The sequence below is a fragment of the Nycticebus coucang genome, chromosome 18, assembly GCF_027406575.1.
Source record: "Nycticebus coucang isolate mNycCou1 chromosome 18, mNycCou1.pri, whole genome shotgun sequence".
Lineage (NCBI taxonomy): Eukaryota > Metazoa > Chordata > Mammalia > Primates > Lorisidae > Nycticebus > Nycticebus coucang.
Window position 1 is genome coordinate 78,916,143 of NC_069797.1, and position 26,975 is coordinate 78,943,117.

Below are 26,975 nucleotides of genomic sequence, written 5' to 3' on the forward strand. Positions count from 1 at the left end.
GTAGCTGGGACTACAGATGCCCACCACAACGCCTGGCTATTTTTATTTGTTTACCTATTTATTTTTTATTTTTTTGAGACAGAGTCTCACTTTGTCACCCTGGGTAGAGTGCTGTGGTGTCATAGCTCACAGCAACACCTGAGCTCAAACGATTCTCTTGCCTTAGTCTCCCAAGAAGCTGGGACTATAGGCACCCACCACAATGGGTTTGTTATTTTCAACTTCGTACTTTTGAATAATTTGCAACTTACACAAATGTTAGACTGGTACAAAGAATGCCTACATCCTGGACGCTAAGTAGTAACATTTTACCACATTTTCTTATCCTCTCTCTTTGAGCCATTTGAGGGTAAGTTGCAGACCTGGTGCCCAGTGTCTGTTATCACTGATGACATGCTCCATGTAACTGCAGTGAAGCCACTGAAGGAGGCCTCTCATAGGCCCAGAGCCTAGTCCCGGCACACATGCAAGTTTGTGATGTTTCTTTAGTCTCCTTGGGTCCAGAATTCAAAACTTTCTTCACGTCTTTGTCCTTCCACACTTCGTCCCACACTTAAGCCTGACGGTGGGAGTCAGCTGCTTTGAGTTCGTGCAGAGGTTGGGGGGACAAGTAGATGAGGGAGGCACAGGGCTCAGACATACTAAGTCCCACTGCTAGGTGACAGAGGGTTTGGGCTCCCCATTGCCAAGACCATACAGGTCCTGAGCAAGGGGTCAGAGTCCCACTGTCAGCAGATAAGACAGCCCAGCACAGGCAGAGAGGAGGGGGGCTGCTTTTAGAAATCTAATTTTAAGCTGGTAGTGGTGGCTCACACCTATGATATCAGCATTCTGGAAGGCTGAGGTGGGTGGATCACTTGAGCTCAGAAGTTGGAGACCAGTCTGAGCAAGAGCAAGACCCCATCTGTACTAAATATGGAAAAACTAACCAGGCTTCATGGTGGGAGCCTGAAGCCCCAGCTACATGGGAGGCTGAAGCAGGAGGATTGCTTGAGCCCAAGAGTTTGAGGTTGCCGTGATCTATGACAACAGGGCACTCTACTCAGGGTGACAGAGTAAGACTCTGTCTCCAAAAAATAATAATAATAATAAAATAAATAAATAAAAATCTAATTTCAGACATACTTGATTTCTATTTTTTTTTTTTCAATTTGTCTCTATTTCTGACTTTGGGTTTGTCTGATGATTCCTCCTTCACTGGAGGATTCTGTTAGATTCTGTTTCTTCACTGCAGGCAGGAGTCTCTCAGAAGATGTGTTGTTCTTGTCACAGGGTCACCAGCAGGTGTGTGGTATCTGTATGCTCCATGCTGGTGATTTTAAGCTTTATTATTTGGTTAAGGTGAGGTCTCCCAGGTTCATGCATGGTGCAGTTCATTAATTAGTACTATGAGCTTACTAATGAATAAGTAATAATTCGTAAGTGCTCCAAGAGGAAACACTCTGTGGCTGTGTGAGTAGCCTTTTTCCACCTTGCTATTTATTCTGCCGAGTTCCATGGATGAAGCTTGTTACAAATGGAAGCTTTCGGGCGGCGCCTGTGGCTCAAGGAGTAGGGCGCTGGTCCCATATGCTGGAGGTGGCGAGTTCAAACCCAGGCCCGGCCAAAAACCACAAAAAAATAAATAAATAAATAAATAAAATTAAAAAAAAAAACAAATGGAAGCTTTCTATCCCGTTATCCCTTCTACATTTAAGATCACCTTTCTCTCCATTCACATGTGCAAATGTTTATTTGGAGCATGAATTATTTCTATCATAAATAAAGATAGCAGTCTATTACTAGATTTCGTTACTCAAATTGTCTCAGATTGGGCCTGAGCAAAGCCCTTTATTTCTTGCCCTTTGACAACGTCTCTCTCTTTCTCTGAACACATACTGACTTTCTGGCATGACAGGATGTTCTGGGCTCATCTTGAAGGTTCCCTGTCCTAGCCCTGGACTCAGCCATTCCTCCAAAGAGCCCTCATTCCTGTTGAGTGGAAAATAGAATCTGGGGAACAAGATCTGGGCGGAGCACTGGGTGTGCTCACTGCTGCTGGGGCTGGCTTGGCAGCAGAGCTGGGCACCCTGTTTGTTTCTGTGTCCATCTGCTGCATTAAAAGTACACATTCACATTGACGCCTGGGTCACAGTCACCACTGCAGTGCTGATTCTGGCCTTACTCCTTCCACCTAGATACTCGCCTCCCCAGCAGGAAGAAACCTGGCTCTGTTTCTGGCAGGCCCCAGTGCCCCAGTGACAAGGCTCTCCAAACCCTTGCCTTTGCAGACCATCCATCACCGACCACTGCCCATGGCTGCACTGGCTGGTGCCATAAAGGGGAGGGAAGAGAAAAGGGAGGATCCCTGTTGGAGCATGACAATGACCACAAACCAGGCAGCTTAAACAATAAGAATGTGTTGGAATCTGACACCAGGGTGTCTGCAGAGCTGGTTCCTTCTGCTTCTTTCTGGAGGTTCTGAGGGAAAAGCTGTCCCAGCCCTCTGCCGGCTTCTGGGCAGTGCTAGAGCACCTTGGTAGCCCTGGACCTATAGAAGCCTCCCACCTATCTCTGTCCTGTCCGTGTGTCTCAGCGTGCAAATTTCCCTCGCCTCAAACGGACAGCAGTCCCTGGGGCAGGGCCTTGCTTGTGCGTAAACCAACTTCCCTTTCCAGTTCAGTTGCCAATATAACCGCAGGCAAGCGAATTCATCTTAACTGAATCACATCTGCAAAGACCCCGTTTCCAAATAAGGTCACAGTCACAGGTGATGGAGATTAGGACTTCAACTCATCTTCCTGGAGGACACAATTCAGCCCAGACAGGGTGGACCCTGTGACTGTGATCAGCCCTGGGGGCTGTTGCTGTCTGCAGCACACCTGGGCTGGGTATGTGAGTTCAACAGGTAAGGAGGGGCCTGGAGCTGAGGACAGAGAGAGGGCGGCCACAGGGCAGGGGCTGTGGGAAGGGCAGGAGGAACTGCTGGCAACCAGCCTGCAGGGACAGGGTAGCAGTGTGGGAGCCCTGCCCAGAGGCCATGTCTGCTCACCCACTTGACAGCCAGGGAGTGCTGGACTGAGGACCCCTCTATTTGGCAGCCAACCTGAGCCTCCAGCCTCCAGAGGGGGCTCCTGTCTCAGCTTCTTTAGCCTCACACAGCAGTGGCCTGAGGTCTCAGGTCCAACAGGCTGGGACTGGGCAAAGTGGTTCTTCCCCAGCTGGTGGTGTGGCAAGCAGTGTGTTGGGCAAGGAGTCTGCAAGGGAGCACTACCCCTACCAGTATGACAGCCTAGACCTCCTCAGCTCAGCTTCCCCCCCAGACCACAGCTGGGGAAAGGGCTAGAAAGGGCCTTGTCCTCTGGGCAGGGACAGGCGTTTATCACCACTGAGGCTCAGAGGCTGAAAGTCACCACCCTCTGTGATCACAGGTTCATTTGTTTGATGAATTTGTCACAACTTGAAAGGCCCTGGTTTATCCGCTAACTTCCTGCTCCAGTTCAGTTGCCAACATAACCACAAGCAGGTTAATTGCATGTCCATCAACACACCTGGAGCCAGCAAACCCTGCCTCCCACACCCCCTCCCCTCCCCCACACCCTCACCCCCAACATGGCCACTGCCCTGTAGGAAGCTCCCAGCAAGGGGCGTGCCCTGAGTTGGCCTGAGAGTCTGTGGGGAGCATGGAATCACCTGGTCACATCTGTCCCAAACTTGAAGTTTTCTTAGCCTGCACCTTGCTGCAGGCATTTCTCTCACTACAGGGTGCCACCAGGGCTTCAAATGCAGAGGAGGCACATCACTGGAATGTGTTCACACACCCGAGTCTGACCAGGGCTCATGGAACCGCGGACCCAGCCTCAGAACAGAGGAAATGTGATGCCATAGGGAAGGTGCTGGCGGGGCAGGTGGCCTGTGCACCCGGACAACTGTGTGTGCCTATGGTGGCTATGTGCCCAAGAGGGGAGCTGGGCCTGGACGGTCCTCGTTTATAATCCTCATACCTTTTGAATTTTTTTTTTTGTAGAGACAGAGTTTCACTTTATGGCCCTTGGTAGAGTGCCGTGGCCTCACACAGCTCACAGCAACCTCCAACTCCTGGGCTTAAGCGATTCTCTTGCCTCAGCCTCCCGAGTAGCTGGGACTACAGGCGCCCGCCACAACGCCTGGCTATTTTTTGGTTGCAGTTTGACCGGGGCTGGGTTTGAACCCACCACCGTCGGTATATGGGGCTGGCGCCTTACCGACTGAGCCACAGGCGCCGCCCTATACCTTTTGAATTTTAAAAATAGCATTTAGGGGCGGTGCCTGTGGCTCAGTGAGCGGGGCGCCGGCCCCATATACCGAGGGTGGCGGGTTCAAACCCAGCCCCGGCCAAATTTCAACAAAAAAATAGCCGGGCGTTGTGGCGGGCGCCTGTAGTCCCAGCTGCTTGGGAGGCTGAGGCAGGAGAATCGCGTAAGCCCAAGAGTTGGAGGTTGCTGTGAGCCGTGTGACACCACAGCACTCTACCCGAGGGCGGTACAGCGACACTCTGTCTCTACAAAAAAAAAAAAAAAAAAATAGCATTCAGTTTCCTGGGGTTGCTGTAACAAATTTCCACAAAATGGGTGACTTAGAACAATTCACTCACTCATAGGTCTGGAGTCCGGAAGTCTAAAGTCAAGATGTAGTCAGGGCCAAGCTCCCTCCACTGGAGCCAGGGAGGACCCTTCCTGTCCCTTGCAGCTTCTGGTAGCCCTGGGTGTGCCTGGGCTTGTGGCCACATCACCCCAGTCTCTGCCTCTGCCTTCACATGGCCTCTTCCCTACACGTCTGTCTCAAATCTCCCTCTGCCTCTCTTAGGAGAAGGACACCTGTCATTGGGTTTAGGGATCACCTTAAATCCCAGATGACCTCATGTCAATCAGGAACTGGAGGGAATCAGCAGGAATGTGATGCCCTAGAAAGAGGCCACTGGCCCAGGCTAGTGCCTAGACACCTGGACACCTGAGTACCCAAACACGTCAACAACTGGGCGCATGGATGCCTGGACTGCCCTTCTAGTGACCCCCTTCCTCAGGCCCAGGCTGGCCCCCAGGTCAAGGGTCACACGGGGATGGTAAAAAGGAAGATGCCAGCAGCCACAATTAGAGCATCTGTGTATCTGTGGCCTAGAACACAGGGGAGCTGACCGGGTGGATGGCACAGAGTTCACTCACCTGAGCCTGGTGCATTGAGACCATCTGTCCTAGGCCGAAGCCCTGGGGGTGGCTTCCAGGGCCCTGGTGTGCAGTGTTTGGAGTCACACCACCCTGGGGCCTTGGATAAGCGGCCTCTGTTCCACATTTGTGCAGCAGCCCTGCCGCTGATGGAAGGGCCCAGTGAAACAAGCATGGGGCCATCCTCCAACAGACAGACCCTGGTGGCTGCTCCTGGAGCTGGATTGACTTTATACTGCTTCCCAACTCTGGGAAGAGTGAGTGGGCAGCCTGCCCAGCCCTAACTGGGTCCACTCTGGAGGTTTCAGGGGCCCTTACATGTTGGCACAGAGATGAAGGTGTCATGGGGTAAGGGACCTTGCAGGGTCCCATGCTGAGCAAGGTGTCTGGGCTGTTCCTTGCTGGGGACAGGGTAAGGTCCAAAGCTGCCAGGAGGCAAGCCTGCCAGAGTGGTCAAAAGAACCGAGCTCCAGGTACAGAGGATGGCTCTGCTGTCTCCACTGGGCTGACACATGGCGGCTCTGGGTGGGAATTGGGTGACAGAGGCACAGGGTAGACCAGAGGACCACCAGTGGTGGCCCCAAGCCTATTGGGCAATCAGTGTATGGTCTCTCCAGCCCCTTCTGTCCTCCTATCCTTCCCCTGTAGGGCAGGTCAGAGGGCAAGGAAGCTGAGGGCTTCTGAGCTAAGCTGGCAGCCCATTCTAGGCTTGGTCTTCACAGGTGCAGAGTGGCCCTGAAGTTCTGGGGGCCACAAGCCACCTTTACAGAAAGGCTCCAGGGAAATAGGCTCATGGGAGCTCACACCTGGATGAGGGGCCCTCAGCACCTCAGTGAGGACATGGAAAGACCAGCAAGGGGGTGTGGGTAGTAGGCCCCATCTCAGGCCTGGTGGAGCCTAGCCAGTCTTCCTTTGGCCCAGGGCCTGGTGCACCAACACTCATGGCTGGCCCTGCCCTATGACCAGCTTCACTCTCCCAGCTGCCCTTTGAGGGCAGCCCAGCAGGGCCTGGTAACCCAAGGCCACCTTGGCTGCCCCTCTAGCCTCCAGACACCCAAACATCCCCTGACAGCACGTGTATTTTGTCCCTGGGTCCCACTATAATGACAGCTGAAGTGTCTGGCTCTGTGCTATGTCCCAAGCTCCCTTGCACATGCCAGGCCCATGCTGGGCCCTCAACATGTATATGAAGCAGAGCTGACCCTCGGGTGCCTCTCCCCTAAGAGCTGCCCCACGCTTGTCCACAGCATCCTGAGAGACTGCCCTGAGGCTGGTCCCTGGCTGGGAAGTCCATGGAGGCAGCTCTGCTCCTAGGACCACACGGCAGAGAGAATGTCACCCCTCTGCACAGAGTAGCAGATGAAGGGGACTCACAGGGGCTCAGAAGACCATCCTGAGGGTCTCCCCCTGCCTCATCTAGCCAGGGGGCGTGCAGGGAGACTCCGGTGGACCAGAAGGCAGCTCCTCCCCAAACAGCCTTTCCATTCAGTGGGGCTGTGGCAGTTGGACAATTGACAGAGAAAAAGGACCCTGATCCCCTAGGTCACACCAAGTACCAAAATTAATTAAAAATGGATCATAGACCAAAATGTGAAACCTGAGCCCCAAAGCTTCTAGAACAAAACATAGGAGAATCTCTTCAAGACATCATGGTCAGTAAAAAAAATTTTTTTTTTTATTGTGAGACAGAATCTCACTTTGTCACCCTCAGTAGAGTGCTGTGGCATCACAGCTCACAGCAACCTCAAACTCTTGGGCTCAAGCGATTCTCTTGCCTCAGCCTCTTGAGTAGCTGGGACTACAGGTGCCCGCCACAACACCCGGCTATTTTTAGAGATGCGGTCTAGCTCTTGCTTAGGCTTGTCTTGAACCTGTGAGCTCAGGCAATCCACCCTCCTTGGCCTCCCAGAGTGATAGATTACAGGTGTGAGCCACCGTGCCCAGCCAAAAATTTCTGACACAGGACACCAAGGGGACCAGCCGTGAAGGAAAAGACTGGACTTAATTAAAGCTGAGAGCCTGAGATGCCACAGCAAGTAGTGACACGTGGGAGGCATGTGCACTACACAAGGAGTGCGTGACAGGCAGTCACAGCCAGCCAAGGTCAAGGGTCCAGAATATAGCACAATCTTTCAAGTCAATAAGAAATAAATCAATTTTTCAAAAATGGGCGCCAGCGGCCCACGCCTGTTGCTCAGTGGGTAGAGCTCTGGCCCCATATACCGAGGGTGGCGGGTTCAAACCCAACCCCAGCCAAACCACAACAAAAAAATAGCTGGGCGTTTTGGCAGGCGCCTGTAGTCCCAGCTACTCGGGAGGCTGAGAAGAGAATCGCTTAAGCCCAGGAGCTGGAGGTTGCTGTGAGCTGTGATGCTAGAGCACTCTACAGAGGGTGATAAAGTGAGACTCTGTTTCTAAAAAAAAAAAATGGGCGCCACCATTGGACAGGTACACCATGACCTGGGAGGATGTCGCAAGAGTAAAATGCAGGTGGAAGACTGGGAATATGCATTTCAACCACCACAAGACCTCACCTCTTACCTGTCAGAGGCCAGGCTAATTTTTCTATTTTTAGTCGAGACAGGGTCTTGCTCTTGCTGAGGCTGGTCTTGAACTCCTGAGTTCATGGGATCCTCCCACCTCCACCTCCCAGAGAAACTGAGAGATTTAAACAACACACATTCTCTCACAGTTGTGGAAGCCAAAACTCTGAAATCAAAGTGCTGGCAGGACTGGTTCCTCCTAAAAGCTCTGGGGGAAGTTCTTCCCATATCTCTCCTAGTCTCTGGTGGCTGCGGTGAACCTTGCTGGCCCTTGGCTTGTGGCTTTGTCACTGTGCTTTCTGCCTGTATCTTCCCTCAGCCTTCCCTGTCTGCCTGTGTCTAATCTCTCTTTGCCTCACTCTTACCAGATCATTCGACTAGCACCTACCCCAAATCCAGGATGATCTCATCTCAGTTATACCTGCAAAGACCCTTTTCCCAAACAAGTTCACATTTATAGGTTCCAGGGGAACCTATCAGCCCACTACAGTGGGATTCCCTAGATGTCACAGAATCATGGATGGTGCTGCTCAGGGCCACGTGGTTACAAAAGGGGGTGGGTGGCGCCTGTGGCTCAGTCGGTAGGGCGCCAGCCCCATATACCGAGGGTGGCAGGTTCAAGCCCGGCCCCGGCCAAACCGCAACCAAAAAATAGCCGGGCGTTGTGGCTGGCGCCTGTAGTCCCAGCTACTCGGGAGGCTGAGGCAAGAGAATCGCTTAAGCCCAGGAGTTGGAGGTTGCTGTGAGCTGTGTGAGGCCACGGCACTCTACCAAGGGCCATAAAGTGAGACTCTGTCTCTACAAAATAAAAAAAAAAAAAAAAACAAAAGGGGGTGGGGCTCTAACAACTGCAGGCAAGTTGCCAAACAGCGGACAGAAGGAGGCTGGCAGCTGCTGCCCAGGCAGGAAGGTAAGGGGCTGAGGGGCTCTGCCCCAGCACATGTATGAGGCACAGGCATGGGGGTGGCCAGCAGCCCAAGACTGGGGGCCTGTGGGGCCACCTCTGCATGTGCTGGCAAGCGGGGCTCATCGCCTCCTAGAGCAGGCGCCCATCTATCTGCAGGCCCTCCCTGGGCCACCCACCATCCTGCCTCAGATTTCCACCCAAACCTTTGTACTTTGGACCTCGGGTTTCATTAATGACATATATTTCCCAATAGGAGGGAGGTAGGCCAACCAGGAGGGTCATCTGCCCCTCCCCCTGTGGGGATGGGTCCCATGTTCTCCTCCAGGGACCCTCAGCCTGGGCCTGGCTTGGGGCACAGCTTCCCCTGGACCAGTGGAAGGGACCTGGCATACTCGTCTACCCCCATGAGAGAGCAGGGCTGGCTGTGCTTTGTGGCCATGGGGGCACCCAAGGCAGGGCCCACCTCAGAATAGGCCAGCACTCCGAAAAGCCCCTCTCAGCTATCCAGGCTCACCCACCAGATGCATAGGGGGGCAGTGCCTCAATTAGAGCACTCAGGCTGGGGCAGGTGGCCTAGGATCAACTCCCAGATCCCCTTGTTTCTGCCTGAGTGATCATGACCAGAAAGGGGGGAGGGCAAGCTGGTGACAGAACCTTGGGTTCCCTGTGTGTGTCCCAGGCTCAGAGAGTGATCATGACCGGGGGATGGGGGTGACCTGGTGACAGAACCCTGGTTTTCTTGTGTGTCCCAGGCTCAGGGTAGAACTTTCTTGAGACAGGTGCTGGTAGCATCAGTGCCCTCAAGAGTTTGGCACTTCCTCCTGGTCAGGGACGGGAGTGATGGACCTTGGTGGGGGGGCGCCGGCAGCCACGGCACCCTGTTTCTTCCCCTGGCCTCCCCCTGCACACTCCTGTGATTCTGGGTTGGGGGCCCTTTCCTACCCCTCTACCCTTGGGCTGTGAAGGTCCTAGGCCTAGCCTGTCCACATCCAAGGCTCCAGGCCATCCCAACAGCCATGTAGGTGAGCCAGTGACCTGTGACCCTTCCAGTGCCATCTCCTGGAAGTCCCCCTGGACTCTCATCAGTCCCATGGGGTTTCTAAGCTGTGGCCTAGATCCTGGGGTGTAGAGCAGCCACCAGTCCACTGAGCCACACTGGTGAAAACTTCACAGAAATCCTACTTCCTCTAAGCAAGGAAGTCCATCCCAGGGCAGGCTTGGTGTGGTGATTTCTGTCCCCCACTCCCAACAGGTGCCCTTCATGCAGGCAGTGTGAGGCCATGCATAGGAGGACTCAGGGTATAGAAACCTGAGGGGTCCAGACGGGAACCAAGCTCTGCCTGGAGGCACCGTCTGTGACTTCTCATCTGTGCCAAACCCCACACCTCCTGGTCTCACAACCTTGGCAGGGCTCCAAATTGCTGAGACCCCTCTGTAAGACTTTCCCAGGGCCCCTGAAGGGGACCAGACCCTATGCCTGGTCATTGCTGGATACCCCATGCCTTTGGTGGTCCAGGGGACCATGGGACTCAGATCTGGCTTCAGCTTGGCTCACTGTGGGGCATTTGGTGGATGGGAAGGACTTCAGGGCTGGTTTCCATTTCCCTTCATGCCTTGAGTGGGGAGCTGGTGGCTCCTATGGGACCTGGGGTGGGCGTGGGATGAGCCATGACTCCTCAGAGCCTCTAACTACTCACAGGGATGTGGGGCGGGGCCAGGCACCCTGGAGGGCTGGTGGACAGGACCTGCCTTGCCACAACCAATGACCTGGTTGATGTGACCATGCTGTCCTTGCAGTACCTGATTTTTGTGCCTAGGGGTTTGGGGTAGTGTTTACTGTTTTGTTATCTGATTATAAACTAAATACATTTCAAAAAAGAAATTTGAAAAATATAGAAAATTACAAAGAGAATAGACCCACCCCATCAGACTATTACTAACCAGGTATACTTCCTCAGGTCCTATGGCTGTTGGCCCAGGAAGAGCAGGTAGGACACATGTGGGCTGGACCAAGGACGCTGGGCCCTTGTCCTTGCCACCCCCACCCATTCACTGGATAACCCACCCCTCCACTCCCACCTACCTCTGACCCTTCCTCCTTCAGGAAGCCTTCCTCCACTGACCCACACCCCCACTGCTCTGAAGTTGGGCTAGGTCCTCTAGCTTCCAGCCCTCTAGTCTCTGCCAGGGGTCTCCATGTTCCTCTCTGCACTTGGGTTTCCCAGTTGGGGGCTGACACCCAGGCCAGGAAGATAGGTGCCCAGGTTGGGGGCTTCCTCTGGATGACCAAGAATGTCCAGAAGCACAGCAGTACATGCCAGGGCTAGACTAGGCCTAGGGTGTCTTAGAATTTGTCTTAGAGTCACCTGCCTGGATCCCTCACCCAGGATACCCTCTCTTCTCCCCCAGAAGCAGCAGCCATATTCATAGAACAAATTGGGTTTGATAAAAGTTTCAAATCTCAAGACCTGAAACTGGCTTCCACCCTTCTCCCCTGGCTTTGCCCCCAGGCTCTAGGCACCAGGCACTTGCTGGGGGAGGACTGCAGGCGACACCCATTTAAGGGTTAACTGAGGCCAGAAAGCAGCATTGCAGGCCCCTCTTGTTCTGAGGCCTCTGATCCCCTGGTCCCGTGGTCACCATGGGGTGTGGGTGCGGACAAAGCCGTGTTCATCGCAGCCCTAGGCCTGATGACAGTAGCACAAGGACCCCATTCTCTGCTGTCCTCAGCTGCATCCCCTCCCCCAGTGAGCCTGACATCAGAGACACACGGTCAGACATCCTGGGAGCCCCCACTCCTACCCCAGGGTGCAGGCTCAGCTGCTGGGGACCAGGGAAACTCACAGGATAGGGGGCTTGTGTTTGGGGAGGTGGTGGATGGGGTAGCAGCTCTGCCTGAACGGTACAGACAGCTGCTGGTTGGCTCCTTGTGTCTTCTGTGGGAAGCCGCTTGCATTTTTACAACTGATTTTTGAACCTAAAAGTAGAAGTTCACATCCAGCCTGCTAAATGTAATCTTGTGGGTTTCAGTCCAACCTGACCTTTTGGAATCTGGCTTCCAGATTTTTGCCATATATTAGCAGCTTCTCCCAGCTGCAGGACCTGTCTGGACATGCTCTGTCCCAGTGACCCAGAGACCGGCCATCCAGAGACCGGGTGGAGCCTGCAGGGGGACTGCCCAGGGACAACAGGGCCCCAGCGCATTCAAACGTGGGTGCTGCACTCCAAAGCCCCCATGGCTGGTCACAAGCTCTACAGTTTTCTGCTTTGGTTTACAGGAAGAAAGTCAAGAAACCACAAGTTGGACCCATCCAGAATTGTGGAGTTGTGAAGAACCCAAAGACCCAGACGTTGAGTGAGAACAAGGGCAAGGCATTCACTCTCTTAGTCTCAGCTTGCTCATCTGTAAATTGGGCATGGTCACCATGCCATGTGTTCCAGGCTGGCTAGAGGGCTGAGCAGGGCAGGAGCTGCTCTCCCCCTATATGACCATGTGGTCATATAGGCCAGAGAGGTAGGAGAATGCTGTTTTGAACCTGCCGTTGGGACAGAACCCCTGTTCTGTCCATCTCCTGTGGCTGCTGGGGCGCCAGGTTGGTTTCCCCTGGGTGCACCTTCTCTCTTGAGTCTGGAGAGCACGGATTCCTTCCCTCCGTCCCCCACCTCGACCTCGGTTCCTGCTGTGTGCCCGCCCCAGAGCCAAACGTGGGTCAGGCATGGCAAGACCAAAGCCCCGAGTCTCTCAGGCCAAAAGGCGGCTAGGCCAGGTGGTCTTCGTCCAGGGAGGGGAGGTCGCGATCGAATTTTCCCCCAAGGGATGGAGGAGGCAGTGTCACTGTTCCCCTCGCACTCCTGGGTTACCTTCCCTGCCATAAGGACAGGGAAGGCCCGAAAGCGTAAGGCGCCTTTAAGGATGCGGCACGGCGGGGCGGTTTGGCGCCTAGGGGGCGGCGCAGGGCAGGACGCCGAGGGGCAGGATGGGGAGGGGAGCCGGGCTCTTCACGGCCCATAGAGGGGCGCTGGTGCGCGGCCACTTGCTCTCTTACCACTTGCACCAGGAAGAGGGGGGCTGGGCAGCCGCGGTCCTCCTAATCCATGCCACGTTGCACGTAGGGGGCTCCCAGAGTTGGGAAGAGGAGGGAAAGGCGGGCGTCTTGGAGCCCCCATCGCATCTGAGGCCCTCAGAGCGGGCTGCCCTGCCGCTCCGGTGGAAGGCGGAGATTCCGGCCGATGGTCTTGGGATAGTGGAAGGGCGGGGCCAGGAATGGGGAGACACCTGCGGGGTGGGGGGCGTCCAGGTGCCGAGCTCTCGGCCCAGTGCTGTCTTCCTGCAGTCCCCAGCCCCCTCTGAAAAGCAAGAGCCAGCGTGCAGGGGAAGAAGATTAGATTTCGTTCCTTTCCCATCAATTTTCTGTTTAATGTCACTGGGCCCCATTGTAGGAGAGGGAAGCACGTCACCCAGCCCATAAATCTGCACTTATGGCGCCTCCGGCCGCCTCCCTGGTCTAAGGGACAGAGCCAAAGAGGAGCAGGTGGGGACCCGCGGCCTGCGCGCGCGCGGTCAGCCAGACTTCTCCGGAACCGGGTCTGGTTCCAGGGCTCAGCCCCCAAGGCTGGACTTCCGAAGGGCCTTTGTTTTGGGCTTGGATGTGCAGGCTTTGAATTTTCACCACTCGCCTCAGAAGACTTTTTGCATTAAAAAGTCCTGCTATTTTGTTTTTAATAGCCAACAAATCAAATCAATTTCAATGGGAACAACATGTGGCTCCGATTTATACCTGCACCTCCAGTAGAGGGGCAGACAGCGGCGCAGGCTCTGGGCTGGCGAACATTTCAGGGACTGAGGGAGAGTCCAGACAAGGTGCTGGGAAAGCAGCACAGAGCCCAGGCCTTGGGGCTGTACTCAGAAGTGGCCAGGGAGAGCCAGGGCACAGGGCAGACTTCTGGCCATCAAGAGAGAGGGAAGAGAGAGTTTGAGAGGAGTCCCCCATTGGGGGTTTCCTGGAAACTCACTCCAGAATTGAGAATTCAAGGGAATTGCCACCTGCAGCAGGCATCAATGCATCATGAATAGAATGGAATATGTCTTTGTGCAGGTCAGGAAAAGACAGATGTAGTGATTTGTAATTTAATGGATTGACTGTCGTGTTAACAAAAGAGATGGTGGCCCACTCCAAACCAGGTGGGAACGCATAGTCAGGTGATCCTATGGCCTTGTCCCTGCTGCCAGCTCCTAGGGACTCCAGGAGAGGGCTTTGCAGCAGGCCCTGGCTGTTTTGAGGGAACTTTGATGGAATAATTTATTTTTGGTCTACAAATGCCGAAGGTAACCAGGCCAAGGACTCAAATTCTCCCAGAAATAAGGGAGATGTCTGGCCTAGCCCAGGGAAGGGTCCTGCAACCCGTGCCCTCAGAGATTCAGGGTCAGGCTAGTGGAGTCCCCCCACCAGAGAGCTGGGTCTGGGACGTGAGCGTCCCGAGTGTGATCCTGTAGGACCAGGTGCACATGCCTCCTACTTCCTGTGTCACCAGCAAGTCCGAATGGACATTTGGGGCTGGGGTGCTGGTGGGGTGAGGTCCCACAGAGGCTTGTGGGAGCAGCTGAGGGGGGAATAAGTGAGAAGAGGCAGGCCCCTACCAGCTGCAACTGATGCTGAAGAGGAACCAGACTGCATACGTGTGATGGAGTGAGGCCTGCCTGCCCACTGTGGCCCTGGGAGTGATCAGAAGAGACCCTCACGCTCAGCTACAACCCCACACAGCCCACCCAGACATACCCTAACAGAGACACGTGTAAACATACCCAGGCATGGGTGGTGCCTGTGGCTCCGTGAGTAGGGCACTGACCCCATATACCAAGGTTTTGAACCCGGCCCTGGCCAAAGTGCAACAAAAAAATAGCTGGGCGTTGTGGCGGGTACGTTTAGTCCCAGCTACTCTTGCCTAAGCTCAAGAGCTGGAGGTTGCTGTCAGCTATGACGCCACAACACTCTACTGAGTGCAGACAAGTGAGACTTCGTCTAAAAAAAAAAAAGACCCATATAAGGCACTTCCCTTGGCCAGGCCTGGTCTGCCAGTAAGTTCAGGTTAGTGTCCTTGCAGGGAGGGCCTGACCAGGCTCTGTTCTGGGGTATGTTTCTGGAGGGACCCCATAAACCACCCCCTCATTACATCCTGCTCAAGCATTTGTCTCATGCAGGACAGCTTCAGCCACTAAGCCCTCCCCACCCACATCCATGGTCTGATCTGGGCTCACCTTCCTCAGACTGACTTTTGTCACCACAGAATTCCTTTTAGGAGGCAGGAAGCAAACTGAGGGATATTTGGGGTCAGGCTCTTGCAAGAAACACTGATTACACGACCCCAAGGCATATCCCAAGGGACTCTCTGGGCTTCCCAAGGAAAGTACAAATTTTCAGAGACACCCCCTTCAAGTCCCCCCCAGACCCAGCAGGACAGGCTGCCTGTGGGGAGGGTGGCCTTACTCCAGCCAGAGATGGGGCAGTGATCATGAGCCTGAATGGCACAGGACCAGGGTAAGTGGAGGGCCTGGGAGACTCCTTCCTCAGCCCTGGACACATCTCCACCTTCCTGCTTCCTGCTTCCTTTAATAGTAGCACCAATCGTACTGTCACAAACAAAAAGGCAGGGGGAGACCAGGCAATGGGACACTTCATGAAAATCACTTTAATTTAACCCAGATGGTCTTCTTGATAACCTCATAGAATCAGCACCCTGAATTATCCTTTCTGGGTGAACACACTGGGTTATATTTAGTCACAAATTATGACTCTGTTTTTAACAATCACCTTCCTGGAGTGGGGACGAGGCTAGGCAGCCCCATGACTTAGTTGGGCACAACTAACAGCAGAAAAAATTAAAATGGCCCCCTGTTCTCAGTGGGGCAGGCTAAGAAGCTGTTTATCTGACTTCAAAGTATTTCCCCCTGCTCAGCGCCTGTAGCGCAGTGGTTACAGTGCTAGCCACATACACGAAGGGTGGTAGGTTCAAACCTGGCCTGGACCCACATACACAGAGGGTGGTAGGTTCAAACCTGGCCAGGACCAGCTAACCAACAATGACAGCTGCAACAAAAAATAGCTGGGCACAGTGGTGGGTGCCTGTAGTCCCAGCTACTTGGGAGGCTGAGGCAAGAGAATCACTTAAGCCCCCAAATTGGAGGTTGCTGTGAGCTGTGATGCCACAGCACTCTACCCAGAGCGACATAGTGAGACTCTGTCTCAAAAAAAAAAAAAGTATTTCCTCCTGCCACTCTAAGTGCTTTTTTTTTTTTTTTTACAGTTTTTGGCTTGGGCTGGGTTTGAACCTGCCACCTCTGGCATATGGGGCCGGCGCCCTACTCCTTTGAGCCACAGGCACCAAACTTACAATTCTAGGGCAGCGCCTGTGGCTCAAAGGAGTAGGGCGCCGGCCTCATATGCCGGAGGTGGTGGGTTCAAACCCAGCCCTGGCCAAAAACTGCAAAAAAAAAAAAAAAACTTACAAACCTGTCTCCCACCTATGCTTCCCCCCAGGTGTCTGCGGGTGAGCACAGGCCTGTTGGCTCCAGTGTCCTCCCCTCAACCTTCATCTTTCACTTTCTAGGGCTTGGCCCAGAAAGGGGATAGATTGGGAGATAGAGGTGTGGGCCCTCGCTCCCTTAGGGAATCCCTCCTCTGCACTCTTGCTGTCAGGGCCTGCTTTGCAGAGTAAGGCCTATGAACTGTGACTGGGGGTCTGGGACATCTCCATCCTCCACCTCCCTCCAAAAGAGGTCACCCCAACAAAATTGAGCACCCAAAACAGAAGACATGGCAAAGAAAAGGCTGCTCCCAATGCAAGGCACAGATCCCAGTGGCTTCTCAATGTCACGCAGAGACAAACGTGCACACCACACAGGTAGGAAGGGCCTGGGTTGTGGGTGTCAGAACCCTGGGATGGGAATGGAATAGGAGAGAGGCTGCTGAGCAGAGGTGAGGGTGTGAGGTGGGGCTTTCTCCTTTCCCCTTCCCTCTGGGGCACCAGCAGCAGGCGCTGAGAAAAAGATGATGGCCACCTTGAGGGCAGAGGGGCTCCTTCAGGCCGAGGAGGCAGGGGCCCAGGACCTGTGAGGGACACAGCCAGCTCCTCTAGCCAAGGGGGTTCCTGAGAATTATATCTGATTCTTTTTAACCCCTCTCACTTCAGAGCAAGTGCACAGAAGGCTTCCTTGGCTGTCCTTTGAAACACATTCTGGGGTGAGAGTGGGAGTAGGGCACTGCTGCCCTCTTGCTGCGGGTGGGCTTTGGATCTAGGAGCCACCTCAGTGCCCCCCACCCCCAGGCCCTAGCCTAGACTACCCATTCCTCCTGCCTGAGCCAGACCCACTGGGCAAGTATAAATCTGGGGGCCAGGGACCCCCAACACCACCCCTACATCCCCCCCAGACAATAGTCAGAGCCCTGGCCCCAGCCTCAGGCCTAGCCCCTGGACCTGCTCCCCCTCTGCCTTTGGTGGGAAGAATTAAGAGTCAATTTTTGTTGTCAAGAAATTGTTTCTAATTTGCCCTTTGACTAATGGTCCAGGGAACAATGGAGAGACACCCAACACACAATTACCTGGAACACAGCTCTGCTGCTCTCTGGCCTAAGCACGCATTTATTTGGAGCGACTAATTCTAAATTTTGTGTAACTTGCCTGACACCCCAACCCCTTGTATTAAAAAATGATTATTTTATTTGATGATTTCAGGATTTCAGTCATTTGGGAGCGGGGAGACCTAGATCTGCTGCCACTCTTGGAAAGCGAAGTGTGGTGTCAGGGGGGCTTCAGCACTGGACAGGTCCTAGGGTGACAGGGGCTCTCAGGCTGTATGGGCAGGCCACTCCCAGGAACACCTCTACATGTGTGCTGTGCACCTATGCTGTGGTGTGATCCTGAAGCATGTTTGCATGCATGTCTGTGTGTGTGGGAGTGTGCCCTACTGCATGAGGCTCACATGTGCTCCTATGAGATGGGGGGTGTGTGTTTAAGACTGCACTAGTGCTTGTGTGTACACATGGGTGCACAGAAGTGCAATGTGTGTGTGAGTCCACCTACCCAGGTATAGGGTTGCAGCTCTGATAGAGAGTGTTTCTCTTCTCCCCAGGCTCAGGGCAAACCCTGAATGGGCTCTGTGGGGCTTGTGGAAGGGGCCCCTTCCCCTGCTGAGGAGGAATCAAGCTGGTGATTCAAGGACACCCCTGACATGGTTCCTGGCACTGCAGGCCACTGGCTGGGCTGTGGGGTTGAGCCCCACTTCACTAGGAGCCCACCCATTTATAAAACTGCAGGCAGCTGCAGAGACATGGCCACTCCAGCATCAAGGCTGACCCCAGGATATTAGCCTCTTCCTTTTCCTCCTCTCTCCAGCGGAAGGCCAGCCTGCAGATCCCACACCATGTTCCTCTAAAATTAAAAACATTTGTTAGCTCTGGACAGCAGGACGGGTAAAAAAAGGAAACCAGGGAGGTTTCCTCTGAGCTGATAGCCAGCCCAGGCAAACATGCCCGGGCCGCCGGCGTCTTCCGAGGGGGAACACCGGGAGCTTATTTTGGTACCGCGGGAGCTGCTGAGCGGCTGGGCGCCCGCTCTGGGCAGCTGCCAGCCGCTGGCTGCCGCATCCAGTAGGCTGGGCTGCAGCTATTTGCTGGAACAACTCTTTGGAAACAGCACAGCAGGGCGGGGGAAGCCCCCTAGAATATATTCTAAGCGACGCTGGGAGAGAAGCATGCAGAGGTGGGGGGCTGCGAAGAGGGCTGAGGGGGCTATGAGCGCGGCCCAGAAAGGCGCCCCCAAGGCTGCCCAGACCCTCCCCACGAGGGCAGTCATTCGCGGGGCTTTTGAAGCCAATCTCCCCCCCTCCCCCGCCCTTAATTAGAAATGTGGTGATGCTGAGCCACAACGATCTAAACAAGCTTGCGGCAGAGGGGTGGGGTAGAGAGGGAGGAGCGAGGGCCCCAGCCCAGCATGCTGCCCTGGGCCCTCCCACCGCCCTAGCCGCTCCTGGCGCCCATCAGGTAGTCTCCGGGAGGACCCTCTGACAATCTTCCGCCCGGGGGTCACAGATTGGGGGTACGCAGGGGCCTTTCCAGCGGTCCTGGTCAGCACTCACTCTGGAGCATGGCTGGGTCTCAGCGCGGCTAGAGGGCCGCCCCTTCCCCACCGCACGGTCCAAGGGGGAGCTCTCGTCCTGGCTGCGGCCTGCGCGTCCAGAACTCCTAGTAACTCCAGGGACACTAAGACGTCCTCTGTTAGATCCAGGATTTTACTATTTTCTTCTACTTTTTTTTTTTTAACATTCGGATGGGGTTTAAAAACTAAATTAAAAGCAAAAGGAAAGGGATCTTGGATCAGAAAACAAGTTCATCACAGAAAGTAACAGGGAACTCTGTTCCTCCCTAGAGTAGAAAACGTGCGGTCTGCGAGCGGCGACCTGCAACGCCCGCCGCCTCTCGTCCGGCCTTCCCCCGCCGGGCTTCTCCAGAGCCGAGTCGGCTTTCCGCGGCGTGCGTGAGAAGCGGGAAGCCTCCGCGAGAACCCGCGGAGCAAAACCTGGAGAAACCCGGTTCCCCCAACGCACTCGCTGCGGCCGCTGCCTCCTCCCGGCGTCCGGCACAAGGCCGGTGGCCCAGGCCGCCCCCAGCGGGCGACTGTGCCCAGCCCGCGCGCCCGCCCCCGTCCGCACCGCAGCCCTAATTCCATTGCCCGGCGGCCTAATGAATAGCAGCGCGCTAATCGGATCTCCAGGCGCTTTATGGGATTTATACTTCCCGGCTCCCCGCCCCAGCCCTCGCGCCCCGCCAGGCGTCGCTTCCGAAGGCGCCGGCCTGGGGCCCGGCTCCGGACTGGGCCACAGGGGGTCTCGACAGCCGGATAAGGGCATCGCGGGAGTTTGGACTCGGGCCCGAGCCATCGCCACCCCCTGAGCCGGCCGGGGCGGCCTCGCGTCTAGTCCTGCGCCCCCGGCTCGGCCCGCAGAACCCCGGCGCTTACCTGCGAGCCCCGGGCTCTTCAGAGCTCCCCTCCCGGCTGCGCCGCCCGAAGCGGGCGCCGGCGCAGGCCCGACTCCGGCGGGCAGGAAATCCCGGAGTTCCAGCCCAGGACCCGCAGCCCCCCACCCAGGTCAGAGCCGCCCGCGGGGGGTGGGAAAGGCCGGCCGGAGCCCGTCTGCCCGCTTCCCCTTTCTCTCCAGATTCCTTTGATCCGCGGGCTCTCCACCGCTTCTCCGCTCCCGGGCAGCCAGGGTCGGCCCGCGGGGATCCTGGAAACGGTCCCCAGCTTATCTCCTTTCATCAAGCGGCCTTGGGCCGCCTTGAAACCGCGGAGCCAGTAATTGCTTTTTTCTGGAGGCCCAATGCGGACTGGACAACAGCCAATCAGCGCCTTGTTTACACTCGGTGATTGACAGCTCGCTGGCGGAGTGCCAACCAATCCTAGCGGTCCCGTGGGAGCGGGCGGGGGGCTGAAGGAAAAGAGAAGAGACCACGGGCTTCGGATTTAACCACTTAGTGTCTCTAACGGAATGAGACAGTGGAGAATTTGGAATGCGTGTGAATGTCGGTTAGTTTCTAGTTTAAATATCCTTTTTCCCTCCAGAGGGAGAGGCAAAGATTCACAGGGAGAAAGAAGTAAAAAGTATTGCCACTAAGACTTCACCTGGAGTCCCTGAGAATAAATAACATTTAGGTTAGGGGACCAAATTCTAACCAAAATATTTATTTGCATAATATTTTAAAAGTAGTTTGTATTTGGTTACGACACAGAATCGCTCAGTGGTTTCTTTTATTTGGTCTGAGAATTTAGCGGATATGCCGAAAGAGAGCGTCTTTGAGAAATACTACGCCCGGTTTTCACATCATTAACAACCATTCCCATTATCAAAGTGAAAATATTTCAAAACTCTAGGTGTAGGTGAAGAAAGGGTAATCTTTGTCTTAGCAATAAGTCCCCAAATTCCATTTTGATCCTTGCTCCATTGCAAAGAGTGGCAGAGGGAGGTAAAATTAAGAGCAGAAGGCATTTCCCAGGGTCTGATCCCTGGGGCAGGGGAAGGGAGAGGGCCAGGCAGGCAGTTCTGAAGCCCTGGGTACCCAAGAAGCGACCGTGCCCTGCGTGTCTGAATCTGCAGGTACCTTGGAGAGGTGGAAGGCCTAGGCAATCTGGGGAGGCCTCTGGGCATGGAGGTGGCCTGTCTGCCACCTGTCAGACCCCAGGTATCAAAAAGGTGTCTGCTTTAAGAAGTGTTGCTGCTGCTTCTCCCAGTCTGTGCACCAGAAACCAAACGTTAGACGTTCTGCATTAAAAAAAAAAAAAGAAAAAAGGAGGGGGCGCCTACACCTGCCCTGGGACACGCGCGCTCACTTGCCTGGGCTGGGTCTCCCGCCCTGCGCCACCGAATCCCATTCAGCAGCAAAGATCTGCGCAGAGGAGCTGCGCAGTCGCCGGGCTTGAATTAGGCGCCATCGAGCTTGGTAGTAGTCCTGCTGCTCCCTGATTGGCAGCTCCCTGGCCCGGCGCCAGCCTATTGGGAGGCCTGTTTACGCCGAATGAGTGGCACAAGCTCCCGGCCGCGGAGGACCTCGCGGCCAATCAGCGCGCCGGCTGCTCAGGACTGAGTGGCACGAGCTTATTAGTATGCGGGGCCCGTGGCTCTCCGCACCAGGCTGCAGGTTTGAGAGCCGCTCTGGATGGGCTCGCTAGAGTCGTTGTTGTGGAAGCGGTGCATTTACAGTGCAACAGTCAGCACATTGAAAATACCAATAGGAATACAAAACAAAGTCACATTTACTGATTTAATTGTATTGCATTCAGTTGTATCCAGGAAACAGCCTCCAGTAAGTAACTAAAATTGCTTTCATTTTTTAAATTTTTGTATTTTTATTATTTTATTTTTAATTTTGGCTTTGGGGATTTACATTTTTTTAGCAAAAGAAATTCAGGGTTGTGATGTTAGAAATATATATATATTCCCTTTTTTAAAATCCGTTATAATATGGAGAAGGCTTAAAAAAAGATGGACTATATGTGAGCGATTTTTCTCTCGGAAAAAAATCTTATCGATCGGTTTAAAATTACCCCCGTAATGCGTCCTTGCTTTGCTCTAAGCGCTTGTTGTCTCGATCGACACTCAGCATTAAAAATAAATACTTGAGATGCGACAGGGACTGCCAGGCTGCGTCAAGCGTGAGCCATGCGGGTGGCACCGGGCTGACAGTTGGCGAGGTCCGGGCGCCGCCAACGTGCGCCCAGCTTGGGTGGAAGTAACGAACCCCAATTATTTGCTCTCTTATCCCGCTGCCCTCCACCGAGCAGTCCAGGGTCGGCCCCGCCCGGTCGCTCGCTCAGCCGAACACGGCGTCTGCCAGCTCACCGTGGCCACGGCCGCTGCCCAGAGGAGCTTTCCGGGCTGTAGCGAAGGGCGGGGGAGGGGAGATGTATTGGCGAGTTTTTCGGGTTTTGCTTCCCAGAGCTTAATTCATTTCAGAATGTTTCTGAAAATGTTTTTCCATAGGAGTTGGGGTGGAGAAGGGGGGGGCCAAGATAGGCCGGCGCAGCGGGGCGTTTTCACGGCGCGCGTTTCGGGTGGCACTTGGGGCTCGGACCACGGCCTGGGTGGCTGGGTGTGCCCTCGGGTGCGGGAATCCGGTGCGACCGCAGCTCTCTTCCCACTGGCGCGATGCGGGTGGGCAGGCGGGTGCAGCCATTTCGCAGGGAGCGGGTTCTGTGGCGGCGCCCAAGCCACCCGGGCCGGGTGCTCTCTCCTGGCCTGGCCCGGACAGCCTGAAGGTCGCAAGGCGCCTGTGCGCCCCGGAGACGGCTCCAGAGGGAGGAGAACGCGCCGGGGTCCTGGTCCCCAGGTGGCGGGCGAGGCTACAGCAGGCTTTTAGGTGCAAAAGTAGAAAACAAAGCAACCTGGGAAAGTCTTAGATCTTTGAGCGCGCTAGCCACATCTCAGGCCGCGGGAAGAAGGGACCGAGGGTCACGCCCTGCCACCCCAGGAAGAACCTGGGGTGTTCGGAGGCTCAGCTCCTTTCGAAATGCCCTCGTCAGCGATTCTCCGGCCGGAGCGGGGCCCTCGGCCTGCCGCCACTTTCGCTTCGTTTCCTCCGTCGATCAGCCCTATGCCCGGCTGTGGCGCGGTCCTCGCCGACCTCCGCTGGGGGCCCTCTTGGAGCGGGGGTGGGGACGCGGGTGGACTTGCGGCATCCTGCTCCAGCCCTAGCTGCGGTGGCCGTTTGCCCTTGCCTGGCTTCCTGTCCAGCTCTGGTTTCCCAGGCCGCGGGAGCCGGGTGCTGGCAGAGGAGTAGGAGGCGCGGCGCGGCCTCTCCCCGGGAGGAGAAAACACAAAGAAAAGGCCTCTCCAATCCAGTAAGCCTCGCAGGGGCGCAGGCTGGCTACAGTAATCCACCCCCTATTTGCTTGAAAAGTGGAGCGGGCTAGTAAGATAGGAACAATCGAGTCTGCGATCCGCCCTCAGGGGGTGAAAGATTAAAATTGCTGCTTGGTAACCCAGCCCGCATCCCGAGAAGCGGAGGCAGCTCGCGCGCTCTCGACAACTTTGAATTTTCTTTTTTGGGGGAAAAACCCACCCACAAAACAAAAGCACAGAGTACACGACTCCCCGGAGGCCGCCGGGAAGTCTCGCAGCCCTGTGCTGCGCAGCCCTGGCCCCTCTTGGGCCCTCGGCGCCTTTGAAGATGCGGGCTCCTGACCTCCCTCCCCTCTTTCCCTTTGTCCCACCGTGCGCCCTCCGGGGCTAGAGAGGCGCCGGCAGAGGCTGAGGCCCGTAAGCCAACAGAGCGGCCTGGGCAGTGCCTTCCTTGACCCAAGCTCGAGCAGCCGCTCGCCCAGCGCTCTCCGGACCCCGGCGCCTGGCGCTCGCGTTGCAGGCCCGCGCTGCGGCCGCACTGTTTGTTAGACCGGGGGAGAGTGTTGGCCATCTCTAGAGAGAAGGGAGCCCCAGGCCCCTTTGTACGCAGTTGAGAGACACAGAGAACTCTTTGTGTCGTTTATTTACAATGCAAAAGCTCTCCGAATAAATATTAAAAAAAAGCTTATCAGCTGAGCAAATATGTATTCACTTAATAATTATGTTTTCGGTTTTAGATTAAATCAGACACGAAATAGTCTGCAAATAAGACATTGTAGAACCCATAGCATAAAATATAGCAATTTAAAATGGTATTCACAAAATGGGAAACAACTTAATCGCTTTGTTGTCACGGTGGGACGGCTGAAAAAAAAATGAGTTTTTTGGTGAACTTCATAATTAAGAATATTGTGCCCATACATCCCTCTTTGGTTGAAGGTGATATCAAACATTAAAACAATGTGTATTAGTAAATGAAGACAGGGAGAGAGCTTTTGGAGGGACGCACGGACACAGCGCGTGCACAAGCCATATGGATTTGCTCCGGCGCTCCGCGCCCAGAGTCTGAAATTGTCCCGGATTTTGCCTCTGAGTGGACGCTCCGCGTTGGGTAGGGCTGCAAGAGAAGGGCCGCGAGCGTCAGTTCGAGGCGGCTTTGCTGGAGGTGGGGTGGATGACCGAGGTCTGGAGTCTACTGAGACCCAGGGGCAAGGTTGTGCTGGGCAGGCGTGCCCACCCTCCCCGACTGGACACAGATGCTGCATGCCCGGCCTCCCGACCTCGCGGAGACCGGCCTCGTCTTGGTGATCCCCGTAGGCACTGAAGGGAGAAATCCCGTGGACGATTTGGGACCGAGAGCTAGAACGACATTCTGATTCTCAACCACCCCACCAAACCCCCAATACGCAGAGGAAGATGCTGGGCGAATTTGCTTGGGGGGTGGGGTGATTGTTACAGCCTCGCCAGGAAGCTACAGGCTCCGGGACAGCAGGCCCGCCACTGCGGCTTGACGGCCCAGGTGATGCCGGTGGCTGTCGCGGGGCTCCAGGGAGGCGGCTTGGGGTCCGGGTGTGGTGCTGGGGGTGGGGTGGGGGCGGAGGCTGGTCCCATTGCAGCTGGGGGGCGATGGATTCAAAAGAATGGACCGAAAGACTCATGTGGGGGATGGGAAAGGAGAGAAAGGAAGGTTATAAAAAAAGAAGTCGAGTTACAATCAATAAAATTACTCGCTTAATTAGCGTGGTTATTCGGTTAAGCGGAATGCAGTAAAAGCTGGACCTTGGAGTGACGGTGGGAGAGGAAAGAGCGAGTGCGGACTCCGGGCCTTTTCCTTCGAGACACCTTTGGGCAGCGGGGGAGGGGAGAGGGTGTGCGTGTGAGTGTGTGTGTGTGTGTGTGTGTGTGCGCGCGAGTGTGCGTGATGGCTTCGCAGATTTGGGTTTTTATCACCCAGTCGAGCCAGCAGCCTCTTCGCCGAGGCGCCCTCGCTGCAGGGACCCGCGGAGACAAGAGGAAGCGGCGGGCAGTGCGGCCGGGTTTCCCCGGCTCCTCGGGGCCAGGCGTGGCCTGCACGGTGCGTGAGCGCGTGGGGACCCGAGTGCCGGGCAGCCCGAGTCGCCCGGCGCGCGCGTGTGCGACAGGGAGATGCGCCGTGCGCTCGGGGCCGGCCGCCTGGCCGCGGCTCGGGCCGGCGCCGGGAGGGGATAAGCGGGCGGGGCAGGGACCCTCCCCCCGGGCTAGCCGAACCCCCGAGTCACCGAGTATCCTCTGCTTGCCTCCGCAGATTATGGACCCGCACGGTGGCCGACGGCTCGGTGTGCGACCGCCCGGTAAGAAGCCCAGCCCGCCAGCGTGCTGACCGGCCCCGCCGCCACCGCTGCCGGTGACACCAGACACCGCCTCCTCCGCGCCGCCCGCGCGCCGAGCCGCCCCCGGGCCCCGGCCGCGCTGCTCCGGGGAAGCGGCGGCTGACCGGGGCCGGGGCCCGGCATGGATGGCCGCGACTTCGCGCCGCCGCCGCATCTGCTGTCGGAGCGCGGGAGCCTGGGCCACCGCAGTGCCGCCGCCGCGCGCCTCGCCCCGGCCGGACCCGCTACGCAGCCCCCCGCGCATTTCCAGCCAGGAAAGTACTTCCCGTCGCCGCTGCCCATGGCTTCTCATACAGGTCAGTGGGCGGCCGGGGTGGGCTCCGGGGACGTTCGAGAGTCGAGGAAGGCGCCCGCCCCTCCGCTCCGAGGAGCCGAGTGTGCGGAGCAGCTTTGCTTTCATTTCCCTGCCCGCGCGTCGGTGGCGGCCTTGCGGCTCAGGGCCCTGCCTGCCCCACAAGCCGGATCTCCGCGGTTTAGAGCGGCCTTTCCTGGTACCCCCAGGGGGTCTCGAAGGGGCAGCTCCAGAGCCGGCTGAAATTAAAGTCTTTCCTCTTCTTTGCCACCCTCCCCCACCCCTTCCTGCAGAAGATCTAAATTCCGTGGAAACCTCTTTCTGCCTTCTGCATTCACCTCCTTTAGGCGGGACAACGAGGCGCTTTCTGCGGGAACAAAACGGCTGTGGCAGCGGGGGAGGGGGCCGGAGCAGCCGCGGCCTTGCGGATTAGGGCGGTGCGCGCGGGGCGAGCGTTAATAGGGACTGCTGGTGTAAGACGAGCAAATCCTGTTTCTATATAAAGCCTTGAAGTGTCAGGGCGAGAATGGGTTTGCAGGGGATGCATTTGCTTTAACAAGTGCCTCTGGTATCCTGCTAAAGCCGGACAAAGCGTGGCCAGAGCGCTCGGCCTCAAAGCCCGGCGAGGAAAGCAGAACATGGGCACTGGAGGGCCTGGGTGGCGCCTGGAACGCTAGGGATTTCGGTGCAGGCGAGTGAGCCCTGGGTTTGCCCTAGGAAGATAGTGCTGGCATTTGCTGGGAGGCCTGTTGCTGGCCTCTCAGATCCTCCACCCCAGAGGGTCTTTCCTGGCAGAGCAGGTCCAGGCCTCCAGAGCAGTCTTCTTCGGTGGCTTTGATATTAACGTTGAGGGAGGTCAGAAAAGGGGCAGCCACCGTTCCGCCTGACACTCGGAGGTCACGGGGGCCTGCAGCAAGAGTTTTCTCGAAGACCTGGGGCTGAATACAGGGCCCCGCTGGGTCACCCGCAATTTGGCTTGCTTTTGTTTACAGTTTGTTCTAAACATCAGAAATGTTTGCCGCTTTTAAAAAAAATTGGCAGTAACAGTTATTATTGCTAGCTTGATGAACTGTGAATACTAATAAAATTTTATCTGCTTTAATGGGATTACAATTAGTGTGTGGATTAAAACGGATGGCACAGACCGCTAGGAGGGAAAACGTCTGAAGAAGGGAGGGCAGTCAAAAAGAAAAACATACATTTCCTAGAAAAAAAAACAAACTCAAAATTGCTAATTACAAACTGGCTTCAGGCTTTCAGCATTTGCAGCGGGAGGAGACCCGGCAGAGGGGCTG

At 55.7% G+C, this 26,975-nt stretch overlaps 1 protein-coding gene across 6 annotated transcripts in view; it reads left to right on the plus strand.

Moving 5' to 3' along the window:
• Positions 1-19,655: 19,655 nt before the first annotated feature.
• The window catches only part of BAHCC1 (BAH domain and coiled-coil containing 1), a 60,546-nt gene continuing 53,226 nt past the window's right edge, over positions 19,656-26,975 (plus strand). For 2 of the 6 annotated variants that reach the window (XM_053569313.1, XM_053569317.1), the window contains exons 1-2: positions 19,656-19,772; positions 25,304-25,684. In XM_053569313.1, coding sequence (XP_053425288.1) covers positions 25,510-25,684 — 175 coding nt within the window. In that variant the 5' untranslated portion in view covers positions 19,656-19,772; positions 25,304-25,509. Of the gene's footprint in view, positions 19,773-21,299; positions 21,485-23,669; positions 24,539-24,571; positions 25,094-25,303; positions 25,685-26,975 lie in introns of those variants that run through there. The other 4 variants (XM_053569315.1, XM_053569314.1, XM_053569316.1 and 1 more) reach the window with 4 other exon arrangements.